The sequence below is a fragment of the Barbatula barbatula genome (genome assembly GCF_947034865.1).
Source record: "Barbatula barbatula genome assembly, chromosome: 5".
In the NCBI taxonomy this organism is placed as follows: domain Eukaryota; kingdom Metazoa; phylum Chordata; class Actinopteri; order Cypriniformes; family Nemacheilidae; genus Barbatula; species Barbatula barbatula.
The window spans coordinates 16,396,654-16,423,710 of record NC_136769.1 but is presented as its reverse complement, the minus strand read 5'-3'; the positions used below and the strand labels follow the sequence as shown (position 1 = coordinate 16,423,710).

The 27,057-nt window shown below is 38.2% G+C and overlaps 1 protein-coding gene across 2 annotated transcripts in view; it reads left to right on the top strand.

Annotated features, from left to right (window-relative positions):
• The first annotated feature begins 993 nt into the window (after window positions 1–993).
• Window positions 994–27,057, top strand: part of sdk1a (sidekick cell adhesion molecule 1a) — a 226,678-nt gene continuing 200,614 nt past the window's right edge. For both annotated transcript variants that reach the window (XM_079456077.1, XM_079456076.1), the window contains exon 1: window positions 994–2,113. In XM_079456077.1, the coding sequence (XP_079312203.1) occupies window positions 1,750–2,113 (364 nt within the window). In that variant the 5' untranslated portion in view covers window positions 994–1,749. The remainder of the gene's footprint in view (window positions 2,114–27,057) is intronic.

The following is a 27,057-nucleotide window of genomic DNA, read 5'->3' as shown; positions in this document are numbered from 1 at the left end:
TGAGTATTTACCTGATCTAGTGATAGAGGAAAAAAGCAGCACAAATGTTTGGAATATGTGTACGTTTTTATAAGTAGCAGGATCTGAAATTTGAATTTAAATTCAAAAATATACAATGACAACTGTTCTCTCGGCCAAAATACTATACTTGATGGATTAGCCTTTTAATTGAGTAAGCTTACAACATCACAGAATGTCATTTTGCTTCATTTCTTTGTTGACATCGGTGACTAATGCCTATAACATTTTAAAGACGTCACTTCCAAGCAGTACGATAGCAATATTTTGATATTAGCTTATAAAAAAGTATGGTAACACTTTACATTAAGGTACCCTTCATGAAGCATTTATAAATGTGTAATAAGTAATTTACAAAAGCGTTAGAGTGAATAAAAAGGGGGATTCGAATAAAACACCCGCCAAATAGTGAGCAGGTATAAGAAAAACAACATTACACCCTACAGTGTCCAGCCTGACAGCCTATATAACAAACAACATCAAGATAATAATGAATCTGCGTTCGAGTCAAATAAAAAATGAATAAATACATTTATTAAGCATTTATAGTTACACTTCGTTAGAATCCCTCTTTTTATTCATGCAGTTATAACTGCCTCATGGTGCATTTGTACATGACTTCATTCAATCATTAATGAACACATTTATAAATGCTTCATTAAAGGGATACCTCAATATACCAAAATTATTATATAAAACATATAAGCGTGGCATCATTTAAAGAAGACTACAACAAAAGTGAAACGATCTGCCTCAGAGATGCATTTTATAATGTTGCATAATGTATGTATTTCGACCAGAATCACATCAAGCAGGCATACCTGTAAAACCAGGACTCTTTGAAGGACTGTATAAAATATAGCCTCCAGCATCAGCAGCCAATGGGTCTTTAGCAGGGCGGGCGAGAGAGAGAGAGAGAGAGAGAGAGAGAGAGAGAGAGAGAGAGAGAGAGAGAGAGAGAGAGAGAGAGAGAGAGAGAGAGCGGCCACTGCTGCTGCTCTGAATGGAAGTTGCTGTAAGTGCGCTGGATTTGTACACAGTTTCACTCGCTTTCAACCGGAGCTCGGCTCACACGCTTGTTGCTTTAGCTCACAGGACATTGTAAAAAGTGAATCTCAATACATATATTCATTTATTTCTACGAATCATATTCACGTCGCGTGCGCGGGACTCGTTTAATAGGGACTGGCGGTGAATTAAAGAAGGTTTATCGGTACGCATATTACGCAAACGCACGCGCATTTTATAGTTGAAACAGATATGTTGGTGACATGACCGCTCGTTTTCTGTCAAGCCCTCCGTTAACGTGTTAAAATAACTGGACCGGTGGGCTACTGCATACAACTGGACCTGCAAACTACGAGAGGATCATCCGCGTTGAGACTCTTGAGGATGCAGTGAGTGCGCTCGTCGTTTATAGCCTAAATACCATCTGCGATAACTTTATGCGGAGCTTATATCGGAGCGAACTTGTGGGAAAGAACGACTTGCGACTCGTTTCGTGTGATGCGTCAATGTGACGACAGGTAGTCGCAATGCAATACTAAAGCTGCGGGTATTTGAACTGTTTACGAGAGACGCATTTATCTCAGACATCCCTTGGCACCCGGAGCTTTTCTCTAACTCTCGGTTTTGACGCGGGGTAAAGTTGCGGCTTGGTGTAGCCTACGGGGCACATGCGATACGCGGACGGCATAAAAGTGACGTAGTGTCACAGCGCGAGCCCGCGGAATGAACGCCAAAGGATCGGATCCTAAATCCTCAGAGAAGTTCAGGGGTCTGCGCGAGGCACACAGACCCGGGAGACGAAACAGGAAGGCGGATTTCGTCGGGGAGAGCTGTGTGTACTCAAGAGGCAACGGACACTCGCGCTCTCCGTGGAAACCCCGCGAAGGCAGAGTTCACGGACTGGCTTTCACGCGTGTGGACCGGAATGCCATCATGCATGACAACAAGAGCACATCCTCGAAGATTTTATCACATTGTCAGGAGAGGAATGTCAGCTGGAATGGAAAGAGAAAGTTTGCCTTGTGCACTTGGAGTTGGTGGGCGTTTTTCTGCGTGCACATCCACGTGTTGAGAGCGGTGGCACAAGGTAAAAATACACCTTATTTTCTTAAATAAATCTCACGTTTTTCATTCACAAGCTTCTTATAAGTTATGAATTAAACACGATCATTGGCTATATACTGTACACTGGTTGGTCATTCCGTTCATGAATTTAAGGGTGCCATATTGGAGATGTGAATTGCACTTGATCGATTTGACACCGATGTCATACACCTTGATTTCCATGATAATAGAGGTTGGAAATGTCTTTCTGTGTATGCAACAGACAGTTAAGCGGAGATCTCTGGACATGAACAAAAGGGGAGTCATTAGGTCAGACTGCATGCTTGGTCACAGATGGCATTTGGATCACTTGGCAGTCTCCTGCCCTCTCTAATGTTTCATAAGGGGAATATGATGTATGCATGTGTATGGTGGGGCACATGGGGGGAATGTAACAGTTGGTATGCTGAGAAAAGAAAGTCACTAGGGGCTGTTGTATTTATATAAAGAGCGCCTTTAATAAACAGTTCATGTGTTTAAGTAACATCTTACGAACTTCTGTTTTTTACTATTTGAAGACATTCTTAAGGAGGTCACGTAACAATTAGTAGTGCCATTTGTTGTTTATATTTATGAATGTTGTTATTTTAGACATGATAATACACTGTATTAGAAACGACCAATCACGCGTGGTTATTGTTAAATTATTTGATTGAAGAATGAGTCATTGAAATGCACATGTATTTATAATTCTCTAATACTGGACAGATTAGAGTCATTTTAGCCCAGTAATCAAAAGGATAACTGATCTAAAAAACCCACTTAAATTCAGATGAATAGAAAACCTCATCTCGTTTTAATCTCTTTCCACCTACAATACTTGTATTTTTGTCACATTAAATGTGCTATTTGCGTTCCTCAAGGCACCATACAATTATTGGCAGCATTTTCATCAAATTCCTGCCTAAAAATCTTTTTAAGGTGTTTCTGCTAGATATTAACACATAGAAAAAGCCTAAACTGGCTTTGAGCTGCAAGTGAAAGTGTTTTGCGAATTCTCAAGACAACACAAAACATGCCCAGTCTCAGATTAAACTCATATCACATTTACTCAGCGCTCAGGTGTGTATGAAGTTTTATGTTTCCTCTCACAACGTTCTCAAGATAACCGCTCACTAGAGATAAGTCAGCACTTATATAGCCAGAACATTCACTTACGGTATATTCCTCTCACATCGAGTGATGAAATACCTCATATCTTAACGCTTTGTTGAATGATCGATATATTATGTGTACATGTCATAAATACTGTCTGAGCAACGCTCCAAAGTCTACACTCTACACAGCTGAGGTTACTTTTTAACTAAGTATAAGGAAATGGCCCCTAAAGATGGGGCACGGACCATAAATGCTAAAGCAGACATTACAGTATTTCTTGTGGAAGTGTGTAGTTAACCTAACTCACGGTTGCAGTATTTTATTGCATGCTTCAAACTTTATATACTTCATTTCATTTCGAAAGGTTCAGCAACGTTGCGGAGGTGCATGCAGTGTCAGCCTTTTACCAAGTCCTGTGTCAAGGTCTTTGATGTTTGGAGAGCTCCCAGCGCTGTTCTGGGAATGGGCTAGATAGTATTGATCTGAATTGTGAAGCAAACCGCTTTATCGGAGCTAGCACAATGGGACGAGGTTGACGTTTGAACCATTCTGTTTTATTCAACGCAAAAATGTATATCTAACTGTTGAGATGAGTGTTGTAGGATGTCAAGACGGCTGCTGTTTTTATTCTGAGATTGAAAGCGGCTATACTGTTTATTGTAGAGTCAGTGTATGTTTCGATATAGTCTAAAAATGCACTTAGCTCTCATACTGATGCATAAAATACCTGGAAAAACTTTTTGCATATTCGCCTCAAATCACTGGCAGTTGAATTTTCTGGCTGCTTGGGTCTGGCAGAAGACCACAGTGCCCTTAAAACCAAACACTGGGGCAGAGAGGGAGTTTGTCAAACTGTAGCAGGTGCACATTCCAGTGCCGTGCTCCGAGAAAGGTCTCTGGGCTAATGATGTTTGTGCCAGAGCATTGTGCAGGTAAATGCAGTTTCTTCCACGAGCGTCCTGTTTATAATCTGTTAGCTGTGCCTGCACACAAATCCGCACTACTTATTTATGGCTCTAAACTTTTTATATTTCATTGCCTCACCATCTGTGCAATGAGCCTCTTAAAAAAAGTGTTTTTTTCTGTATCAGAAGGATCTTCCTCGACTCGACTCCATGTGATTTCTTGACGACACTCATTTTGATTATTGATACGTGCACAAATCATCGTGTGTACATGTAATGCATGAGCTGCCATTCGTCGCACAGCTGCGCAATGCTGCCAGCTTGTCCAGGTGAAGGATACCACGTAGTAATTCATGTCACAGTTGAAAAATGGCCTCCTATCCTCTAAATTAAAATGATGAGTAATGTCCCGAATGACGGATCGTGTCTGTGCCGCGAATTTCATCTCTTTCACGCGATGAGGGTTAATAATCACGTCGGGTGTTTCCAAAAAGGTTAATGAAATTATGAATTGTTTTTCATGGAGGAAGATGAGACAAATTAGGTATTATTTCACTTCCTGTTTAAAAGTTTGATTGCGTTTTCAGCTAACTGTGAAGCGAGTTACTCTCTGTGACCAGATTTGACATTTAAAATCACGTCTGAAAATGTAACTTTTATGCGGAGAAACATTAAGCAAACTGAATTTGCACTTAAATAATGTAAAACAGTTTAATACAATTAGGCAAAATATAATCAGCTTGATAAATATATACAGTATGGCAGTCCATGCCTATGACAAGAGGTTTTTCTTTAGTGACAAGAAACTGGAGAGACGTCATACAACACCATTCAATGATGTTGAGTGAATCTCTATGTTATTATTATGGGTTGTAGTATTTAACAGTTTTATGTATTTGTAGTTTTTTATCATTTTAATAATATATATATATATATTCGAGAAATTAACAAAAATGTTTAATACTTTACTAACTCTAGTTGTGTCTCGAGTTCATCATATTAAATATGAACTGTGTTATGATCCATCTCAAGATTTACATGCATATTAAATCAAGAATCAGATTGATTGCTGCGTAACATTATGGGTTTAGATGTAATGAAATGGAAAATGAATTGGACTTTATACATTTGAAAATGAAATTTTATATCAGAATGCATACATCAGCAGTAATGTGAAGTTATAATACTAGGACTTTAAACAGGCATTCACTGAGAACAAACTGGCCCGAGAAGAGCTAATATGAAATTGACTTTCTTTAAATAAGTAAAATCAGTACACGTTGTCTCCTAATTCCACCGTCTTAAGCTTTATGACCTCAGTTCATGACATCATTCCTGTTATTTACATTTAGTCATTTAGCAGACGCTTTTATCCAAAGGGACTTACGGATGAGGTACACAATGGAAGACTTATTCATGTAAGTCCATCAAAGCACTGTAAAGATTTTTGCCTTTGGGGACCAAACACTTCGTAAACACTCATTGTTGAGTTGAAGGTGGAAAGGCAAGTATTCATTTTGTGGAAGGTTTTTATCCCCAAAGCAAAACATCCCTGCAGATCTGAGTCTCTAATGTTATCTATAGTGGCATGTCTTTACATATGTCAGATAACTTCATCAAATTATATAGAAAAAAAAGATTTAATACAAGCTAAACGTGTGCATCGATTCTTTAAATTGGAAGAAAATGAACTCGGTTGTTGAAATTGAATCACAGGAGCTTTTGGGAGGCATTTCAGCAATGTACCAGTTGGTTGTATCCTCTGGGAATGAACATTACAATTTTGGACATGGGCTTTTAATAAGAGATTGATCTCCAATATAAAGGTTAATAAATATATTGCTAAATTGCTAAAACAAATAAGGTACCTAACAACAAAAACCTTGTCGACTGGATATCAATATTGCGACACAACCCTGTTTGAGAGCCTGATTGTGTTATTTGAAGAAACTGTAATGTACTCTAAAGTCTTTAATTGACACTTTTGTATAAAAAGCACACAAAAAGAGATGGAGTCTCTGAAAAGACTGACTCGTACAACGATTGATCACTGTATCGACTAGACACAATATTTCTGTGTTTCAGAGATGCCTTGTTCTTTGAATATCTGTATGGAATTGGGCAAAACAGATCTTTTGAACAGATCGGACCGAATTTGATTCACACCGTTATAAATGTGTCCTCATGTCTTTTAAATGTAAGGGGGTAAAGGCTTCGAGACAGTGTTTCAATAACAATAACAATCATCAGATTCGGTTGAGATAACGGTAATGTTGGAGGGTGACTTCAAAACAAGCACAGCCTCCATCTTCCAGTCACATTCAAACAGGTCAAAGCAGAGTTTCGATTTGTTGTAATTTTATCTGACATTAGGGACCGGTTTAAAGAGTGCAGTCACCTGTTGTGATACTTGGCAGGCGCAACAATAAAAGTGTTTGAGCAGTAACAGTACTTCTTTTTATAAGGACTTCCATATGTAAGCTAATAAGCTAATTGCTGAGGTTCAGCTGGCACACTTTCAGCTATTGTGTATAATAGACACATGATGTGTGCCAATCGGCCTACATAGTAGGGCTTTACTAACTTAATAGTCTGAAAAGTATCATGCATTGGCCTTTTAAGATCTAAACGGCTTTAGTTTTTGTGTGGGGATCAAATTTACATTTCAGTTTATTTCAGGGTTTGAGAGTCAAACGCTTCTTGGGGCAGTTTCAATGATTTTATAATTTAACCTCAGACTTTTATAAGCAGTGATAAAAGCAACATCATTGCCTGGAAATGTAAACCACTCTTACTGTATGTGGTCCGATGTTGAATTGAAAAATAGTTTGATTATAAATCGACTGGACTGTCTTTGGACGGGTTTGTGGGTGCACGTTTTATTAATAATGTACAAGCACTCGGCTCCACTCCAGATTTTTTATTTTCTGCTTTGTAATTGTTAATTGACATATATGACATTATGCAGACACTCTTATCCATAGCTACTTACAGAAGTGATTGAGGATCACATATGACTGAGAACAGATTCATGGTCCAGATCCTTGCTTCGCACATGCTGATGAGAGAAAAATCACAGCTCTGCTCTCCGCCCCACAGCCACTCGCTTACTCTAGTCTGAAATGCACGAAACACAGACAAACCTTGTTATTAAAACAGTGAAAAATCAGTGTCATGTCAACACTTTTGGAACACTGTGCTTGGACAATTAAATTGTAGGACCAGAACTAACCGCATTCATTATTAAAGGGACAGTTCACCCAAAAATGAAAATGATGTCATTTTCTCACCCTCAAGTGTAAATTTTGTTGTTCTGCTGAACACAAGGAAAGATATTTGGAACAATGTTTGTAAGCAAACCATTCTGGCGCTCTATTGACTTCCATAGTAGGAAAGAAAACTGCTATGGTAGTCAATGGTGCCCCAGAACTTCATGATGACAGAGTTTTCTTTATTTCTTTATGACTATTCCTTTAATGCACAAAGTTGCTTGACAAGCCTCTTTTAGTCGTTGGAGGAACTGTGCATTACAATTATTAATGAAAAATATAACTAGTAATTGAACATAGTTTGTGGATTATTATGACTTTTCAATAAGTAGGGCAATGTTCTTCCTAGCCATTACAACTTTCTTTGGTAGACTTCAAAAAGATAAGCCAACATGTTGTGGAAGATTATTTTGTTGTAATTGAAAATGGCACAGTTGTTCATCCTGGTTGGCTTGAGGACATAAACACAGATGCGTTCTTTTCAAACTGTGGCCAGGCAAATGAACTGTGCATATGTATTGTATGTGCGTTTCTTAATATTTCAGCATTCCCACCCACACAACTATTGATTACACAACACAAATCCTCCACAATTTGTTTGGAGGCTATAAGAGGCCCAGTTTTTTTATTTATTATTTTATGTTGAATATTAACATGGGTAAATACGTCCTCACCCTTCAATGTTTTCTTTGCGATAAGCACATTGAAAGAACTCATTTAGTGCTGATAATAAGGTCGCTCGAAATGTGTTTGGACACTGGACACATAGGAAGAGCAGCATGGGAACCAGACTTCGTTTTCACAATAACAGTTGTTATCAGCTGAAGTTTCTCAGTGGGCTAAAAGAGCAAAAGCACAGCTTTCAGTGGAGCCAAAGCAGGAAACACCTGTTGAAGCGAGCTGTGCCGCCACCACGCAGAGATTGACACAGTGACGTTCAAAAGCGAATTGGTGCCGAAAGCCACTTTAATCACTGGGATCATAAAATTGCAGAGCCGCCCATTAGCCCAAGCTCTGAAATTCTTATTTAAAAAAGAAAGGCTGAGAGTACAGGGCTCAACCTCCTGCCAAATGTCTCCGTATAGAATGGAATGATTATTTCACACACTCAGCATTTTTACGCGATGGCGGATTATTGTCAACGTAATCATTATTTCCCTTTTTGATATACGACCCCAGGACTCCATAGGCAATCTGTCATCTGAATCTGGTGAAATGCTGGAGTCATTTACATTTTTTCACTTCTGCTATGCAAACACGCGCCGTGCTTTGAATGTCGAGATCAGCGGAAGCTGATTTGCCTGCGACTTGCCAACGTGATCTATGTGAAGACGAGCCTCAGTAAAGCTTTGTGCTTTCAAGTCGAAACCAATTGCTCGTTTAACTTGACATGTTACAGTGTCTTTTTAGTGTTTTTAGTGTAGTGAAGTACATTATTTAAAAAATCAAGTTGAATAAAAATACATTCGTAAAAAGATAATAGTCATTATTATAACATAAACCCAAACAATGTCACTGGCATGGTGTCTGTAGTAAATTTCATATTCATACTAGTGCAATTAAAATTTAATAAACAATTTTAAATATCAACTAATAAGAGATATCTTGCTTTTAAGTACAATGTATTTTAATGCTTGTCTCATTTTAAAATATTAGTCTTCTTGAGGCCCCCTTGGAAGTCAGCTGGGGCCCCCTGTTTTGAACCACTGGGTAACAGGTGGGTAGCAATGAGATCAGTGTCTCTTCTTTCACTTAAAGCTCAGTATCATCACTAAAGGACTAAGCTACTTTCCCCGAGACTTGAAATTAGATTTGAACATGTCTCATACGTGATCAGTCTAAAAGGAAAGAAATCCTTTACCAATCGTGTGATCTGTGACATTCCTAGGCTTCCATTAAGCGGGATGTTTTTGGTTGATGGCTGTAGAACCCAATCCAGGGTCATAAAGGCAGCCGGTGTGCGCTGTTGTGGCGGGGCATTATGAAAATGAGCTTGACAGGACATGAGGGGTGAGGAGGCCGCGAGACTTTGCCAGCTGTGGCGGACACCGGGGCGCACGGTGGCAGGTGGTTGATTTGTGACCAGTGTGTGCGGGTCGCTAACTGTGTGACCTGAACCCTGTGACATCATGATCCCAATTTCAGACGGCAAGGGACTGTGCTCACATTTAATTATAGCGGTTTAAATGAGCTCTGTGCACTGTAGAAAATGAGGAGTTCATAAGAACTCACAGAAACAAGGCAACAGTTTGCATGTCTTTTTGATTTTGATTCATTTACTTCATTACTTGAAGTAAGTATATCCTCTGAACCTAAGATGTTAAGATGCAATGCCTTAACTATAACAATTACCTGGTTTAAGCAACATGTTCTCAAGGAATAGCTCATTCAAAAATGAAACTATATAATTTCACCTGCTGTACTTGTTTATTCGACTTAAAGGTCCCATTCCCCGCGTAAATAAGAGCATAAATTAGAGCATAAATAAGACCTGTAAAATTATATATATATTAATATAACTGGTCTGATGCCATTCGGTCCGTTGCTATTTCCCCCGTAGGAAAACCGCTAGGGACCATGAGGGCGGCTGCCGGCATTTTACTTTCGTTTGTAGCTTATTTGTTAAATCTGTTTTACATTCGCCGGTTCCTGCCTCCTTCATTTAATTGAACCGTGTTACAGATATGATTTTGCTCCAATATTTAATTCAAGATATATTGTATAGATAAGTCTGGTAATAGAGAGGCAAAAGTTACAGGTTGCCGCAAAACTGACTTTCAGGACCACATCTCCACTGAACTTCTCTTTTACAAACTGGGTGTTTTCTTATTTATCTGATCCGAGAGTCATTTTACAGAGCTCCCCAGAGGGACAGTTGAGAATCACACACGACCAGATCCAACTGAGCAGACAGAATGATCTGTTTACTCTTGCTGATACTTTAGTAGATGAAGTCTATGGTCATTCTATGGTTATGTTCATCTTTATGCTTTTCCACTCTTGCTCGTGCAGATGGGTCTGTGTTTCAGAGTGTTGCTTTAGTATAAGACCATTGACAGTAATGTCAGTGGATAGTGAAGTGTTGCTTGATGAACCATCTCTAATTCCAGATTTCCACTGTACATGCACATGTATCAGTAGGGTCCTTATAATCAGGTTAATCGTGTCTGCAGAAGATGTAATTGTTTTCATAATGTGGACAAATATCAGCTCATTCTTGCGTTTCCGTCATCGGGTATGCGTTGCTCCGTGTTGCTGCAGGCTGTCTGATCCACGTCATTTAAATGTTAACATCCGTGGCCTTTTAAATATCACCATAGATTACCAAACATTGCAGTAACCTAATTGATCTTCTATTGAAGAGGGCGCAAATGACCGACATTCATCTAAATAACTGTGCGGTCCGAGCATCACCGCTCATTCACTGCACATATCAACCATCATCATATTTGCGCAATAACAAACGCATGAGAACGGCAAGGCGTGTGGCCTTTCATCAGTGCTTTGATTGTTGTTCAATCAGCATGTGCTATGCCGTTTGCTTTTTTATCCCTATAGGCAATGGGAGAGATTGTGATTGGACACGTTATGGCAATTTTATTGAAATCAAACAATGCCAAAGAGTGACTGTGTGTATGATGGACAATGAAGCGCCTATTAGGATACATCATCAAACAAATGAAATGCAAATTTGCGTCTTTCTCCGGGGCGTTTTGACTAAGAAGACTTATTGACACAAAGAGGCATCGCTTACCCAGTGTGAGCCAAGCGTGTTTCCCATTCAGAAGCTCAATGAAAGCTGCAATGACAAAATGTTGACAAAACGCTAGATGTGGTAGACATACTATCACTAAATGTGACAGACGTAGTGCCAGTCGTGGACAGAAAAGCAATCTGGGACAGTTGCATTATATAAACCTACGAAGCATTTAAATGAGTTCCTGTAGTATCAGCCAAGAAATGAATATGTGTGTCTCTAATGGTTGTACGCCGGTACAATGAAATTCCTCTAATGATATCGTTCTCACACAGACAGTGTAACAGAAGTACAGGACAGCTTTTAAAATATGCTTGCTTTACATTGATATCAAGGTAAACCGTTTGCTGCCTGCGTTCGTCAATTTAGCCAGGTAGACAATCCCAAATTAAGTGACTCAATCTATAAAGAATACAATAGCTATAGTAGTAATTTAATCATTGGCTCCGTAGATATAAATGGTGATAAGAACTTTACTAGCCAGGGCTGGTAAATTTGAGGTCCGTGCAGGGCTCTATCCTGAAGCATGATCGGTGCCACGTGGAAAGGGTTCAACAAAGTGCTTTTGGTGCTAAGTAAGGATATTAGAGGATATTGCATCGAAAGATCATCATTATAAATGTCATGGGTGCTTCAGTATTACTTTTTTTGAATAATTGTATGTTTTTGTATGATTCACATCTTACAAATTCATATGAATTAGCCACCTTGTAAAATAGTTATGAATTCCTGTGAGATCAGGTCGGGCTAAAGGACTAAGTTAATCCTCTCTTAAAGTGACAGTTCACCCAAACATGAATGTATGAGTTTTTTTCTAGAATATATTTTGAAGAATGTTGGTAGCCGAATAACAATAGAAGTAAAAAACGCTGTTGTTCGGTTACCAACTTTGTTCAAAATAGCTTCTGTGTTCTGAGGATGAAAGAAAGTTATAAAGGGTTGAAATGACAGGGTGAGGAAATGATGATAACATTTTTATTTTTAGGTATCTCTCAATTTAGTATTGAGACTGAGATACCAGAAGCTAGTATAACTCAAAAAGGCAAACTTTTTAACAACTTAACTAAAAGTCCTGCATGGGATGATGATCTGACACAAAAAGACATTATGCAGGCTTAATGATGTTGTTGTTTTGGTTGTCAAGGGCAATGAATCTTGGGTGATGAGATTGTGTTCGCATGCTTTTTCTGGGGCTCTTTGGTTAACTGGATTCTACCATATTGTCTCAATTGTGTTTGTGTCTGTGTGTAAAAGAGAGAAGCTCCAGCACCAGTTTCCCATCTTTTAGCATGTGGTCTACAGTACATTCATAGGTTTAGATTCAGCTTGACTCATATTTGGATTCTGGGAACTGCATGTAACCTGCTTCAAAAAAGACCTATCGGATGAATAATAATGTGTGAGTGGTTGCTCTCGTCGCTTATACATTCATCTTTTTGTATGTGAGAACCAAGATTATTTTCCGTTGTGATCGAGTACAGGAGATGAACAAATGCAGGACTTTCATTAGTTCTCGAATTAGCAGCAGTTCAACTTCTCAACTGAAGTTCTGTCAAGTTTTTCATAAGAACAATAGGCAGATTGTCTCTTTCCTGCACCTCTGTGTATTCACTGAAACTAATGTTTGCAGCTTCAGGGCCCAGCGGAGGCAGTGTTAAATGGACCATCCGTTTTATTTGATTAGAGAGTCAAGTAATGACTTCGTTGTCTTTTAGCATGTTGGTAAATTGTTCTTCACAGACGCATCCAGTGACCCCAGTCAAGTGTTTTTGCTTGAGAACTTTTGCTTTCATCCGAGATTAAATTCATCTCCTGATAAAAGAGCGGCATATGGGTGCCGTCTGCTTGCGAGCCCTCTTGCCGTAAACTAAACTGCTCTTGAGCAGAGGTTGCAGCGGACTGTTAGCCTTCGTACCTTCACGGGTAAGCAGTATTAGCAAGTTTATCATGTTATAATGATAGTTTTTGTGGCTATGATACATATTACAATATAGTTATTTTTGTTCAACTAACTTTAAAGGTTTTACACAATCTATAGATAACATTTGGTCCGTTTTGGACAGTTGGATGATAATAATAATAACAATAGTAATAATAATGATATTATTAAATAATAATAATATTAATATAGTTGTTTCTATTAGTATTGGTATTATTATCATTATTATTCAAATTATTGTAATATTTAATTTTATTTGGATTTTGGTGGATGTATACAAAATATTACACATTCATTAAAAAACTGTCTGTAAAAAACAGCTTTCCATAATATAACATGAAAGGGATAATTTCCCCAAAATAAAAATGTAGGACTTTCCTTCCTTTGCAGAACACAAAAGAAAGATATTTTAAAGAATGTTGGTAACTTATTTTATATAAGTCATACAGGTTTGTAATGACACATGGGTAAGTAAATTGTGACACATTTTTAACAGTACATAATAAATGTTATTGGTTGAGTCACATTCAAAATAACTATAATGAAGCCAATATACAAAGACCTCTGACCCCACATATCTACAGTATATCAATAGCCCAGTTTGTGACGTTGCTAAGCAACCATACACAACCTACTGTTTCCAGACCAGACATGAGTGGCAGCTCAAAATTAAATCGCTCTTGTTAGAATCCACAAAGCTGTCCACACTAGAAGCAACCAGTGTCCTCCAACATTGTTTTCTGCTGGGACTACTATTTGTTTGTGTCGGATTTAGTGCTTTGCGTCTCATTTATCCCAGGTATCAACAGTATAGCAGGCTTTATTTGATTTAAAACATTTCTGTTTGGTTGAATTAAAGTTTTATATAACTTAACAGTTGTAATTTTTATCTAATGTTTATGTTTTGATATGTAAAGTCTTTGGTTAAGCCACTTAAAGGTACGGTAGGCCTATACCTGTGTGTGTACTAGATAAGGATGGCACCACATCCGCCTCATTTAGAATTTTTGGAAAAACCCTGCTCATGTTGTTCAAAAACTGTATTTGACTCTTTGTTTCGTGTAACTCAAACTTAATGTATTATTATGTTATTTTGAAAGTAACAGTTTTGGAAATGCCACCTTTCCCTTATCCAGAGCCATTGAAATACAGCATTACAGCCCTCGATCTCGCCGCTGTGTGGTCACGAGTTGTTCATGGAGCTCAATAGTTCCAAACAAATCCGTGCTGTCAACCTATTTTAATGGATTTTAGTGGGACAGACAACAGCAACTATATTTGCATAAATTTTGCTAAATATATAGGCACATTGTGTACACTGATTACAAGGTTGACAACATTTATAGCAGCATTTTGTCTGGGTAGTAATATGAATATAACATCTATGAATATATAATATGTCCGCCAACTCGTTAAAATGTTAAAGCTGCCATAACACACAGAGCTTCCACATATCTCATGTTAATCTTGAGTACTTACAGAATAGTATCGCACCCTTCAAATATCCATAGAGTCTAATCACATCACATTTATAAAAGACAGATACAGCTGTACGATTATGTAAAACATGCAATGTGTTTGGGAGGGGTGACGAGGAGGCGGAACTAAAGCATGCGCGCACTCATTGCCAACAAAACACAGACGTGCGGTTCATGGCTGGCATCGTTTAGGGCTTGGAATGCCGCTCCATCTATCAGTTTTCGAAAGATGTCCAAATCCAGCACTATATCCACCGTTTATATAACTTTCATCACCCAAATGCAGTGAACAGACAACACAGCTGAACTTCGCGAATGTGAAAGTGACTTGTGTGCATGCTCCTTCTCCCGCTCTCATTGGTTGATGCGTGGGTGTGCCACGTGCTTTGTCCATTAAGGGACTAAGAAAAGTTGTTACGTAACGATTTTTCATGTTCGAAAAACACTTTCCGAAACCTGTTTGAATGCTGGGGGAGTGTATCGAGCACAGAAATATTACGTCATACGTCCAACTTGATTTTTGACAAGTGGACCACATCAAGCATGAAAGACAGCATGTTAAAATTGTAAATAAGTCAGAATGCATGTAACACTGTTGCAGGGCCGCTTTAAAACATGCCGTTATTTCACCAACTGTACAGCAAATGCGTTTGGGAGACATTGAAATGAACGAGCTTCAGTGATGTGTTTGGAACTATTGGTCGCTCCATGGCGCGAGTTACTTACTATGGAGGTCTATGTGAGATGTGAGTGTCCTAGATCTGTATTTCAATGGCTCTGGAGTTACCAGTATGGCCACCAAATTGTCTGGATAAGGGTTATTTTAATGTGTTAATTTTATGAATCTCAGCATACGGCAGTCATGCAACAGGCTTTATACAAAATTATAGGGAGCCATAATGTTTTTGGAGGGTATATTTAATCAGGCTATGGTGAGTCTGACATAATCCAGAGAAAGCAGGCTGACACATTGCCAGGGGCCTCTTATTTGCCAGAGACTGAGCTTCACATCGGCAGTGTCTAAGTCAAAATAATCGCAGCCAGAGGCCGAGACTCGTATTGTTGCAATAAGGATGATTGTGTGGTTTTGCCTTTTGGTCATGAAAAATAGCTGCTATTTTGGAGGAAATAGAGTACTTGTCTATGTGGAAATGGGCGAACAACAGTCCTTTGTGAAGTTGAAGTGTTGCAATTAAAGAAAAAGATGGTTACTTTGAGGAGAAAGAGATCACAAGAGCGGAGAAAAGAACCAATGGATGAAGTCAAAACCAGTTTCTGATATAGTCATGCCAATAAGAGAGTATTTCAGAAGATGTTCTGATTATAGTGAAGTGTTTTACATTGGCCATAAATACATTTTATGTATTTATGCAAAACAAAGACAATTTAAAGAAAAGAGTTTGTGAAGTGTTTTGACATCTTCTATAAAGAAAAAATGACATGAATGTATAGGACAGGCCTAAAAAATTGTGTGTTTGGAATTGGAAAAGATTAGGGCTGCAATGACGTGTCGACGTCATCGATTATGTCGACTACGAAAATACGTTGATGTAGGTGAAATGCGTCACATGATTTACTTTAATTTGCAGTACACATCCTGTGACTCTCTGACCTCAAAACGATGAACCTTTGTTACGGTCAATGACTCATAATAGACGTCACCCTAGAGCTGAAGCTATCGGCTAGCACATATGGTAATAATGCTAATGTTGCTAATGTTGGCAGTAAACTTCAACATTAGTCAGATGTAAATCTTACATCCACGGTAATTGATAACAGATAGTAAAAAACATGTATACATACATATAGACCTTCACTGTATATACTTTACATTTTGTCATTGTTTCTCGGTTCATACATTTCATAATAAAATTACATAAATACGTTACCCTTTCTAAAATACAATTATTGTTGTCATGCACTTAGGGCTGCAACAACGAATCGATAAAATCGATAAAAATCGATTATTAAAAACGTTGGCAACGAATTTCATTATCGATTCGTTGTATCGCGCGACTATAACGCGCGCCACATGTTTGAGTGGCGTGAGCGTGGCGTTTCTGTTGCGTGTCAGCTCTGTGGCGGCTGCGTCGTGTTTTCTGTATCTTTGCACACCAGCACCGTGCCTGACGCGGCGCTGGCGCGCTGCTGCTGCTATAGGTGACATAGAGGGAGGCCGCCGACAGACAAGGGTCTTGTATTCACGACAAGTTTAAACTTTTTTCACATAACCTACACCTTCCAAAATCCGAAAAATGAGTAAGTAGGCTGTCTGTTTATTTAAATAACATTTCCAAATGTTTTGTAGCTTTATTACCTGATGTTGGACTGTCACTCAGATGACACACAAGACTACGTTGTTATTGTAGTGTGTCATATTTTTTTCCTTTTTTAATCACATTGTTAAGAGCATAAAAAACAAAAATAATTCAGTCACCAATACATTTTGGGGTTTAATACGAACCACAATTCGTATTAAGATGATTCTCAGATGTAACGTAATCAATTGATGCACGAGTTTACTTTATGCAATATGTGTTTAAGATGGACATAAATTAATATTCCCATTCAATGCAATGTATCTTTTCATTGGATATAGCCTAAGCATTTTCTTGGAGGAAGATTTTATGGAAAAAAGTAGTTAATTGGAGTATTCATTTGCAACATTTTAGTAATAATATCTCATACTTAAAAGGAATATTAATGTATAATTTATTTCAATATTCACTTGTTGTTTCTCCAAAAATGCATTATAAACATGATTTAAGTCCTGATGTTTTCTACAGTGGACATGTAAACCCCGTAACGTGTAGATGTTGGTTTAATGAAATTCAATTTGAAAATACGTTCAAATAAATGATGATTAGCTTTCAAACATCAAAATGGCATTCATTAATATGTATTCGTGTACAAAATTACATATAAACATCTTTTCCTATTCTATTTTGCCTGGAAACGCTTCCAACACGCTTGCGTGTCTCGTGAAAAATAGGCGTCGATTCAATTCCTAGCATGCGCGCGTTTTCCGTGCGGCTCGTCTCACGCAGGCAGTGTGCAAGCTCTAACCTGTTAACATGGGAGCCGATTTAAAAACGGTCACGCCAGGCTTCTGAGACGCTCACGCCACGCATCTAGTGTGTCACAGGACTAAAAAAAGTTGATCGCGCCGCGCAGCAGAGCGGAGAAAAAATAAATTAAAAAAGCAGAGCGTAGGTAGAGGAAAGACCATCAGAGAGACCCGAAAAAATTCCAGAAAAAAACAGCAAACCATGAGAGGCTTCTTGATGGGAAATGCATCATGTAAACCACAGCCAGCTGTAATAATAATATAATAAGTAATAATAAAGCTTTTGAAATATGTTTTGCAATGTCAGTTCTATTTTTCAATAAAGGGTTGAAAATGAATGCTTTTAAAAATTTGTATCCGATTCATCGATTAATCGAACAAATAATCGACAGATTAATCGATTATTAAAATAATCGTTACTTGCAGCTCTACATGCACTACCCTTTTTGAAATGTAATTTGAACTATTTGAAGTAACTTAAAATTTGTGACACAGGCCCCAAATACTTTTGTGCACTGTTCTTGTTGTTTGCACTATTTATGTTTGATTTTACTTGAAACTACATGATGCCTCTGAGGATTTTTTGCACTGCATTAGGCAGTGTTTTTTTGTACTTTGCTCCTTTAATATACATGTTGCCTTTCAGGCTGTTTTGCACTCTTTATGTTTGAATAAACTGAATTAAATTGAAGTATGTTTTTAGAAAACGATTTAAGAAAACTTTTAAAGTTTAACATACTAACGGTAGAAGCTGTACTTATTATTTTACTGAAAAGTTTACCAAATAATTAATATGGTAATCCAACAACAAGCATTAGATTAATCGGAAGAGTAATCGGTAGATTAGTCGACCAATCGGAAAAATTATCTATTGATTAATCGACAATAAAAATAATGGTTAGTTGCAGCCCTAGAAAAGATTCCTCTTAAAATACAGCTTAAGCTTCACTTTGATCATCACATACAGTCTACTATCTGCAATGCATTCTGGGTATTTCATACAATGGGACAGTATAAAGTGAGTTCTATTGTTTTTGTAATCTTCACTCTCTTTTCCCCAAAAGACAGAAGGAAAAGGTCATTCAAGTCCCGTGTGAAGTCTGCACACAACTAGATGAAAAGGGCAGAATACACAGAGATGTTTGCTTTGCTGTGTTTTCTTTTTTAAAAGTAAAAGGCCCAACCAAGAAAAGATAAGGGATGTGATTCAGGAACACAGAAATGTATGTTTTTTGAATTAGTCATGATTTGTATGATGAAGAATGTATGTTGTTCTTAGTTTCAGGGTGCAAATTATATAATATGGATCAACCGCTATTCGTAATTACGAAAGTCTCATCTAGATCTAGACGTCTGAGGCACCACACATGCTCCGTAAAATCTGAAGGAAAGCCCTCGCTGTTTCCCAGTGGCAGGCACAAATGACTTGAAAGACTTTGAGTTCACACTTGTAATCGCAATGTTAAATGTTCCCTGTGATTAAATCAAATGCTTGCGAAGCTCAGATACTTCACAGAGCCACAGTAGAGCGCATTGCCTGCAGTCACACTGCTACTCTTGGGACGGTACCACGGTGACATTACTTGTTTGTCCCGAAGGCACCTGGTCTAAAAGTAGAAACTAATTGACAGGGATGTCTGTAACCTTGCCTTTGGCCTACTCAAGTGCACATTGAGAAAGCCTGCAACCATTCTGAATGGTGTAATTAATCTAGTGCTATAGAAACTTGTTTATTACGCTCCCCTGGCCTTCTCATTTTTACACGGAGGGAGAGGAGGTAGCGAGGGCGTCTTGGGAGGTTGCTTAATTTCTCACATGGCTTTTCTGTCTCGACATTGCCTTCTAATCAGGTTATCAATAAAACCGTGATGTTTTACTTATCCTTGAGTTAGGAATGTATCCGTCAGTAAAATGATTGTGTTAATCCTTTTATCCATCAATGGTGAATGCAAAAATAAACTTTTTGAGGAATACAGTACTTTAGAGCAAACTAGTCAATTATTTGCTTTGAATACAATTGTTAAACCATGAATTTGAAATGCTTTCAGTTTTTGGTACAGAGGAATAAAAATCAAGAGGGCGACAGTCCCATCAAGACACCAGAAACATCACAATATGATTTACAGTATGTAACAGCTATTTTAATATATAAGGATTCAATTCCCACATATGATATTTGTAAATAAAGCGTTGTATTTCGTTCCGATGAGCAGAATAAAGTGTCTGCGGTAGTAGTGCTGTCAACTGAGAGGGCGTCATCAGCAGACACTTCAGTTGTAGACAGCTTCATTTGATTCTGGTTTTGTCGCATCCGGTACATAGACAAGTACTGTGTTGACTCCTGTTCTGTTTATAGTGCGATGTGGCAGTCACTGGGTAGGGAATAGTATAAAAAAAGTGAACAAGCGAGTGATTCAGGACACAGCCGTGACAGCAACACATACAAATAACCAAACTTTGACGGACGACGTGTTGTTTGTTGTCGACACCAGACTACTGTGTTTATGTACAGTACACTACCGCTCAAAAGTTTGCAGTCACTTCACAGACACGTTGCTCATAATTTTAGAAACAATTTGATTTGTTTTATGGACAGAAATATAATTGTGCCAACATATTATTTTCATTACAAAACTAAATCTATGACTCGGTCCCATAGATACCAATATCAAGCATCTTGGGATGAAATCTCAAAAGCTGGTTAATACAATTTCTGCATATTCTGCGCAAAGACTTAGAAGGGATTGTTCACCCAAAAATGATAATTCTGTCATCATTGAGTCACCCTCTAGCTTTTCCAAACCAGTCAACGTTTATTTGTTCTGATGAACACAAAGATATTTGGGAGAATTTTACTAACCAACAATTTCTTATGCACCATTGACTACTGTGTTGACTGACTACTATTCAAAGCCAACACTTGAAAAGCTACAGTTTGAGCGCCCTTTCTTACATGCACTGAAGTCGCATTGGTTTTCTATTTTTTGGTGAATAGATATAGCATGACCAAAGACCTACCTGCTGGCACCTATAGGTTATTTTCTCTCCTATTTTCAATTTTCTGTTTATTATTCAAGAGGAATGAATTTAAACATGCTGGGTAAGGAATTCACACCACGGCAACTGATATCAGAGGCCTGTGAAGTAATGAAAAGGCAATAGACCTAGAACATGAATACAGTCATATTGTGTGGGAAAAGGCGGTACAGTCTCGCTGAAAGAGCCAGCAGGCACGGACAGAAATATAAGGTAGTCAAAATAATTCATTGTGTGCTGGTCTTATCTCTACTTTTACTCAACATATTTGTGTTTTAGGCTTGTGGTTGGGAATCTTCATGGAACGACTAACAAATGTATCTATCTATATATTTATATTTTTTGCTCCGCATATATGCTTTTGAAAGCAGGAAAGCATATTTTGTAAAAACCTTGTGCCCGGTTGGCCTCAAGTGAATCACAAACTCAGTCCTCATGACTTAAGTCATTTACTTTGATTACAACCTGACGACTAGTCAATTTATTAAATGTTTAGCAACAAACTCAAATCCGTTATCTTCCTTGAGCATCTGTCCATTCATCCATCCATCCATGCATTCATCTACACTGAATGGGATGTCAGGCAAGTGTTCTACAAAGCATTGAGAAGCCTGAAGAGCAGACGGCTACAGCTGTTGCATTGTGTTCATTCTTCACTTGCACGATGTGCTGGCTCCTCATTACTCCCGTGTCCTACACATCCATTCATTACAACCAAAGGTGGCAACACTGGGCTTATGTTGTTGGTCCCTCATTATAATGTGCAGGTACCGAGAGCGAAACTTATTTAAATGCGTGAAAATTACCCACTTTGAAAAAAGTACATGGTCTCTGTGGTGACGCTGACCTTACGGATGTTTCGTGTTTCTTTGCTTCCTGCTGCTTGCCCTCTAAAACATGATTGTCATTTTGTGCTTGATTCCACCAATTAAAATAAGTGATTGTGAGACACTTCATAATACGTTTGGGCGCAGTAGCAAATTATGTTTGGACATGTTTTTGATTCGTGAAAAAAGACGCCCACCGGGCTGACTGCAGATGCTGAACAGCTGTGCTAGTCTGTTGGAATATAGTCAATCCCTTCGTGATTGTTTGTTTATGATTATCCGTGGATGTTGATTCCATCCAGACCTTAAGCAGGTTTTTCTAGTGCACATGAAATGTTTCAGTGCCAGTAAAGGAAGCATGTGGTTAATGGCTGACGAAGTCAAAAAGAAATACACTTAAACAAGTATCACTTTTATATTACAGTACATACCGTTTGCCTACTGTATGCATTGGCCTGTGATGTTATTGTTTTTTGTGTACTTTATATCAAGTTAAAAGTTTAATGTGCTTTGATGTCATCTTGTCAACATTTGTGGCTTAATCCTGATTCACATTTTTAATGAACATAAAAGGTGAAGTGTGTATACATTTTTCTGACATTCTGCAATGTCACGCAATTGTTCTCAGATATTCCACGGAAATATGTTTGTATTTTACCAGGTTTGTACGATGTGAATTGTATTAAAACGTAAGATTACTAGTAAAATGCCATACTGAAGCCCCTCTACTAACCAACCTCACCCCTAAATTTAACATCACTGGTGCGATAGCAAATCATACGTAAATGTACAAATGAGATCGTACAAATTCATATGAATTGTTACTAATTGCTTTATGATTGTGTCAATAAGTTTGTGTTATAAGTTTATAAAACGGTATTGAATTGCTCTGTTTGAGAACCTTCAGTGGATGGGGCTTCAGAGGGGCATATACGACATCAGCACTTAAAATCAAACACTAGTGCGTTTTGGGTATTTATCATCGAGTAACAAGTGCAATCACACGGTTCATTACTTGTGTTGCTTATGGTGTATATTATCCCTAATGATCCCAGTTTGGAAATCAAAAGTCCATCTGGATACTAGCCAAATGATTTTATAATTAGATAATTGAATTAGGTTAAATCAGAAAATAAGAGTCAGACTACACAGATAATGCTTTTGCGAAGCTGCAGGTTCAGACGTGTTAATTGCTTTAGTGCCATCGCTTATGTTGGCGCCATGAACATTTATGACAGAGAAAGTTCTGGCATGAAACTCTAGATGGCACAGTCCTAAAGTCTAAACCAATCTGACATAATACCTTTACTACATGGCGCAGCTGATTTGTTCCGTCCGTATCGGCAGCCAATGAGCTTGCTGCTCTACATTTAAATCTGGGCTTATAAATCGCGATTGTCGTAGCAGTGCAGCACGTTTCAGAAACCCTCCCCCTTCCCCAGCTCCACCTGTATAGATCTGCTGCAAGGTGATAATGTAAGGTATGCAGGGTTTATTCATATACAGTATGTTATATGTGCAGCAGCAGCAGCAGCATTCCTTATATGCACACAGCAGCATGTTGTTGATATATTGGCAATAGCAAGTCTCCTTACTTGCTCCGCCACAGCAGCAGCGTAGCAGATCTATTCCGCAAAGACCAAATACATTTATATGTCATGAACACTACCATTCTGAACCCTCCTAGAGTTGTCATGACAGAACTATCAAAATTGGTCTGTTAAGTTACTTGGTCATTGGCACTCGGTCATGCACTTCTGATCGATGTGTGTCTTGCATCTTGCTATTTAATGATTGTTTGATATTGAAATAAAACTATACAGTATAGTTCCATTTAAGGATGAATTGAACTACTTCAACACCGTATTCCAAAGCAGGCAATCAATCATCTAAACACTCCAAAACAAAAATGAATATTTTGTGACCTTCGGAGTAAAACTTTGCTACTCCATTATTGATTTCCTGTTTTTGTATCATTACTACTGGTCATCCATCATGTTTGTCTGTGGGTTTTACAAAAGTATTAAAATAGTAGAAATGCAGTGGAATTTTTTTTTAATTTCCTGTAAAGTGGCAGTTTGAAAGACCTTATCGGGAGTTCTGTACTAGCTTTTAAAACATTGATAGCATAACGATTATACTCAAATAATTGTGGGAAGCATAAATCGTTATCACGATTAAAAATACGATTAATCGTACAGCCCAAAATAAGCAGAAATTTTGTAATAATGTAATGGGTAAAAGTTTGAGCATTTTAGCCTTATTTTTACACACATGTAGGATCAATACCTTTATTTTTCATTTAACAGAAGAATTAAGTGCTTTACCAAAAATTTTTGAAAATATATTTTGTCTGTAGATTCCCAATGGTAAACAATAATAAGGATTTTGAAGTTGAGCTGTCAGGTCAAAACTTGCAGCAAAGTCAGTGTGATGCCATTTTACCATTGTGTTTCAAACAGAGATGACAATAGAGAGGCAAAAGTTACCGATTGAAGCTTTAAAATCATTAAAGCATCTTTCAAAGAATGTGGTGGACGCTGTACACGTAATGGCCTCCTACAAGTATCTCAACTTAGAGTTTTCAGTTGTGAACTAGGACAAGATCTTATGCACCCTGTACATCAATACACAACATGTTCTTCAGTTATAATGAACGATAGGACTGTTTGTTTCTGTCTGCGGGCTAATTGTACATTCTCAGACTGTAATGAGCAGCTCATTCGAGTTCTTGCCATTTCTGCCTCTGCATTTCCAATATTAAAGATCTGACAGGCGAGTTTAATCAATGAGAGACATTGGAGTGTACGGTACATCATTTTTACAGAGAGAAGATAGTCGCCTGAATAGCATCGCTTCCATCGTGTAGAAACATGCTGGTCCGTCCTCTTGCCCTCATGCACGATTCTTTCTGAATCATTAACAAAGAGACGAGATGCAGAGAACGAGCGTTTTGAACGGCTTGTATTTTTAGACCAGCGGAAGCAGCAGTTCTTTGATGCTGTGGTAGATATGGAGCGATTCTCAGATTGTGGGTTGTCTTGTTATGAGTTTTACTTTGGGTTTGTAGACAATCAGCTGATTGAGAACACGCAGTACAGAACAGATAATGACAAAAACATGCAATTATGTCTGGGAACCTAAAATATATATTTTGGACCTAAAATCAATCTATCAGCGGTTGGCGTGCAAAGCTTCTTTCTGAAATGGACTAGTTGTGGGTTTGTCTGTTTGAATCACGATTAGGCGGCTTTAGGGTCACTTCCACCCAACACCAATCACAGGCATTTATTCAAAAGGTTAACTGACAGGTATTTATCAAACAACTCGGAGAGAAAATGTGACATTCAAAAAAGTTTATATTCAAGTTTGTCGAAATGTTCACCACTGATACTAAAGTAATTTAAATTGAAGAGAAATCTTGAATATGTTGGTGCCAGAGGTTTTCCATAACTGTACGTATAAATAAACCTCAAGTTCACCCTTAAATATTTAATTTTTATTTTAGAAATACAATTTATAATACAAATCGGTCATAATTCTGATGAAACAGATTAATAAAGGGAACACTGCTAACAGTCGATGATTTAATGTCCGAAAGTGAGTGTCTTAAATACATTATTGTTGAAGAAGAAGGTGAATTAGTTACAAATGCCTTGATAGTGTTTTAGTGTTTTTAAAAGCATGAGTTTAGAGACGTATGTGTAATATAGCAAATGTTGCTTTGTACTGGGGTTGGGAATCGTTGGAATTTTCAGATTTTGGATTCTGCTTACCGATTTCGATTCTTATAGATTCCCCGTTTTGATTCCACAGTCGAAGTTAAACATTCAGATATCAATCAAACTACGGTTCATTTGTGGTTCTTGTGCTTTAATGCAAATACTATAGTTCAACTATGCCTAAGGGCTATCAGCAGATCACGCAAAGCTTGTACTTTTCTGAAAATATGCACACAGGAATCGATAAGAGGAATTAAAATTTTAATCTCAAGTATCCGACTTCGATTCCGATTCGATATGTAGCAATAAAAAAGAAATGCTGATTGGAGTGGATATTTCTGGGTGTGATTTACTAAAAAGGCGCAATATCTCATTCCATACTGACCCACCCAATCTACCAAGAGCTGGGCAAATTAGCGCAGGGTTTAAGACATGCTTTTTTGGACGTTAAATAAAACCACAAATACCAGTACAATGACGAGCGCAAACCTTAGTACATCGCGTTGCGTAGTTCATTCAAATCCTCTCTTCCCATTAAGAGTAAATTCCTACAAATGCAATACGGGTCAGTCGCAAAAACAGCTGTGTCCATGCGTTTTCAGCGCTAATTTTCACTGCGTGTCTTAGTAGATATCTACAGTCGTTTTCTTGGGTTTGTGCTGCGGCAAGCTGTTAGTAAATCTGGCCCTTGCTGTTTTTATCCAACAGGCATTCAAGTGTATACGGGTATTTATGTATTTTTTTATATATATAAACGAACCCACAGCCACACCTCTTTACGGTGTTAGCACAGTGCTGCCCCACCCCTTTTAAACTTGGTCTTGTTGACTCGTGGGGTTTAATTCAAGTAATTCAGCTTCTAAGGCTACTTTCAGCCATATACAGTATGTAAATATTTCTGGCTGTCAGTGTAAAATACGGCCCGTGGTTTCTGCCTTATTACGCCAAAGAGTCTCACCAGCACATTGTGCCAATCAGCACAAACCCAGATGGCAGTAAAAACGTCATCTCACAGTTTGTCGACGTTCCACTATGCGGAGGCACCACAGTATATGAGCCTCTTCAGACCTCTCTCTCTCCAACCGTTTTTTTCCTCATCAAAGGTGTGTTTTCTGGAAAATGAGCACCGCTTTTCCCCATCGTCTCACCCAGAACTTCTGTACACGGTTGCTTAGGCATTCCGGCATATAGTGCATGAATCAACAGATACCTGACAGCGCTCCAATCAATCCATGAAGATGTGGCTTTCTATTTACAGAGACGGCTCCAGAGATCAATGCTTTCATTTCTCTTTCCATTTAAAGGGGTATAAACAATAATTCTGAAAAATATAGCTGAAAATCAACAGTCCGCCTGCTAGTGTGTGAGGAAAAAGTTCAGTTTTTCAGTTTGGCATGCAGACCAGACAATAAAACAAAGGAGGTGTATTTTTACCACAGGAACACAGCGATGATATCCAGCTGCTCAATACATTGAACCCCCTTTGATTTTATGCTTCTCCCCATGACTCCACATTTTTAGGCGTCTGGATGGCAAAGAGCATAACCGACACAATTCATTTTCCGTATCTTTCTATCAACGATTCATCCAATGAAAATCGTCTCATGTTCAGGCCTGCACATAACTCTCCATGGATTCAAGTCTGCCGTGCCAAAAGGTCAATGGTAATAAATGAAGGTCTACAGAATGCGTCTGCAAAGCAGGCTCTGTTTGTTCTTTGACTTAAGTCCACCGTCCTCCTTTTTTCTTTTGATGGATAATAAGTTCTCCATCTTGGAGCTGCCTCTCCAGTTATCCCTGACATAGATAGGCTGTGGATTTATAAGTCA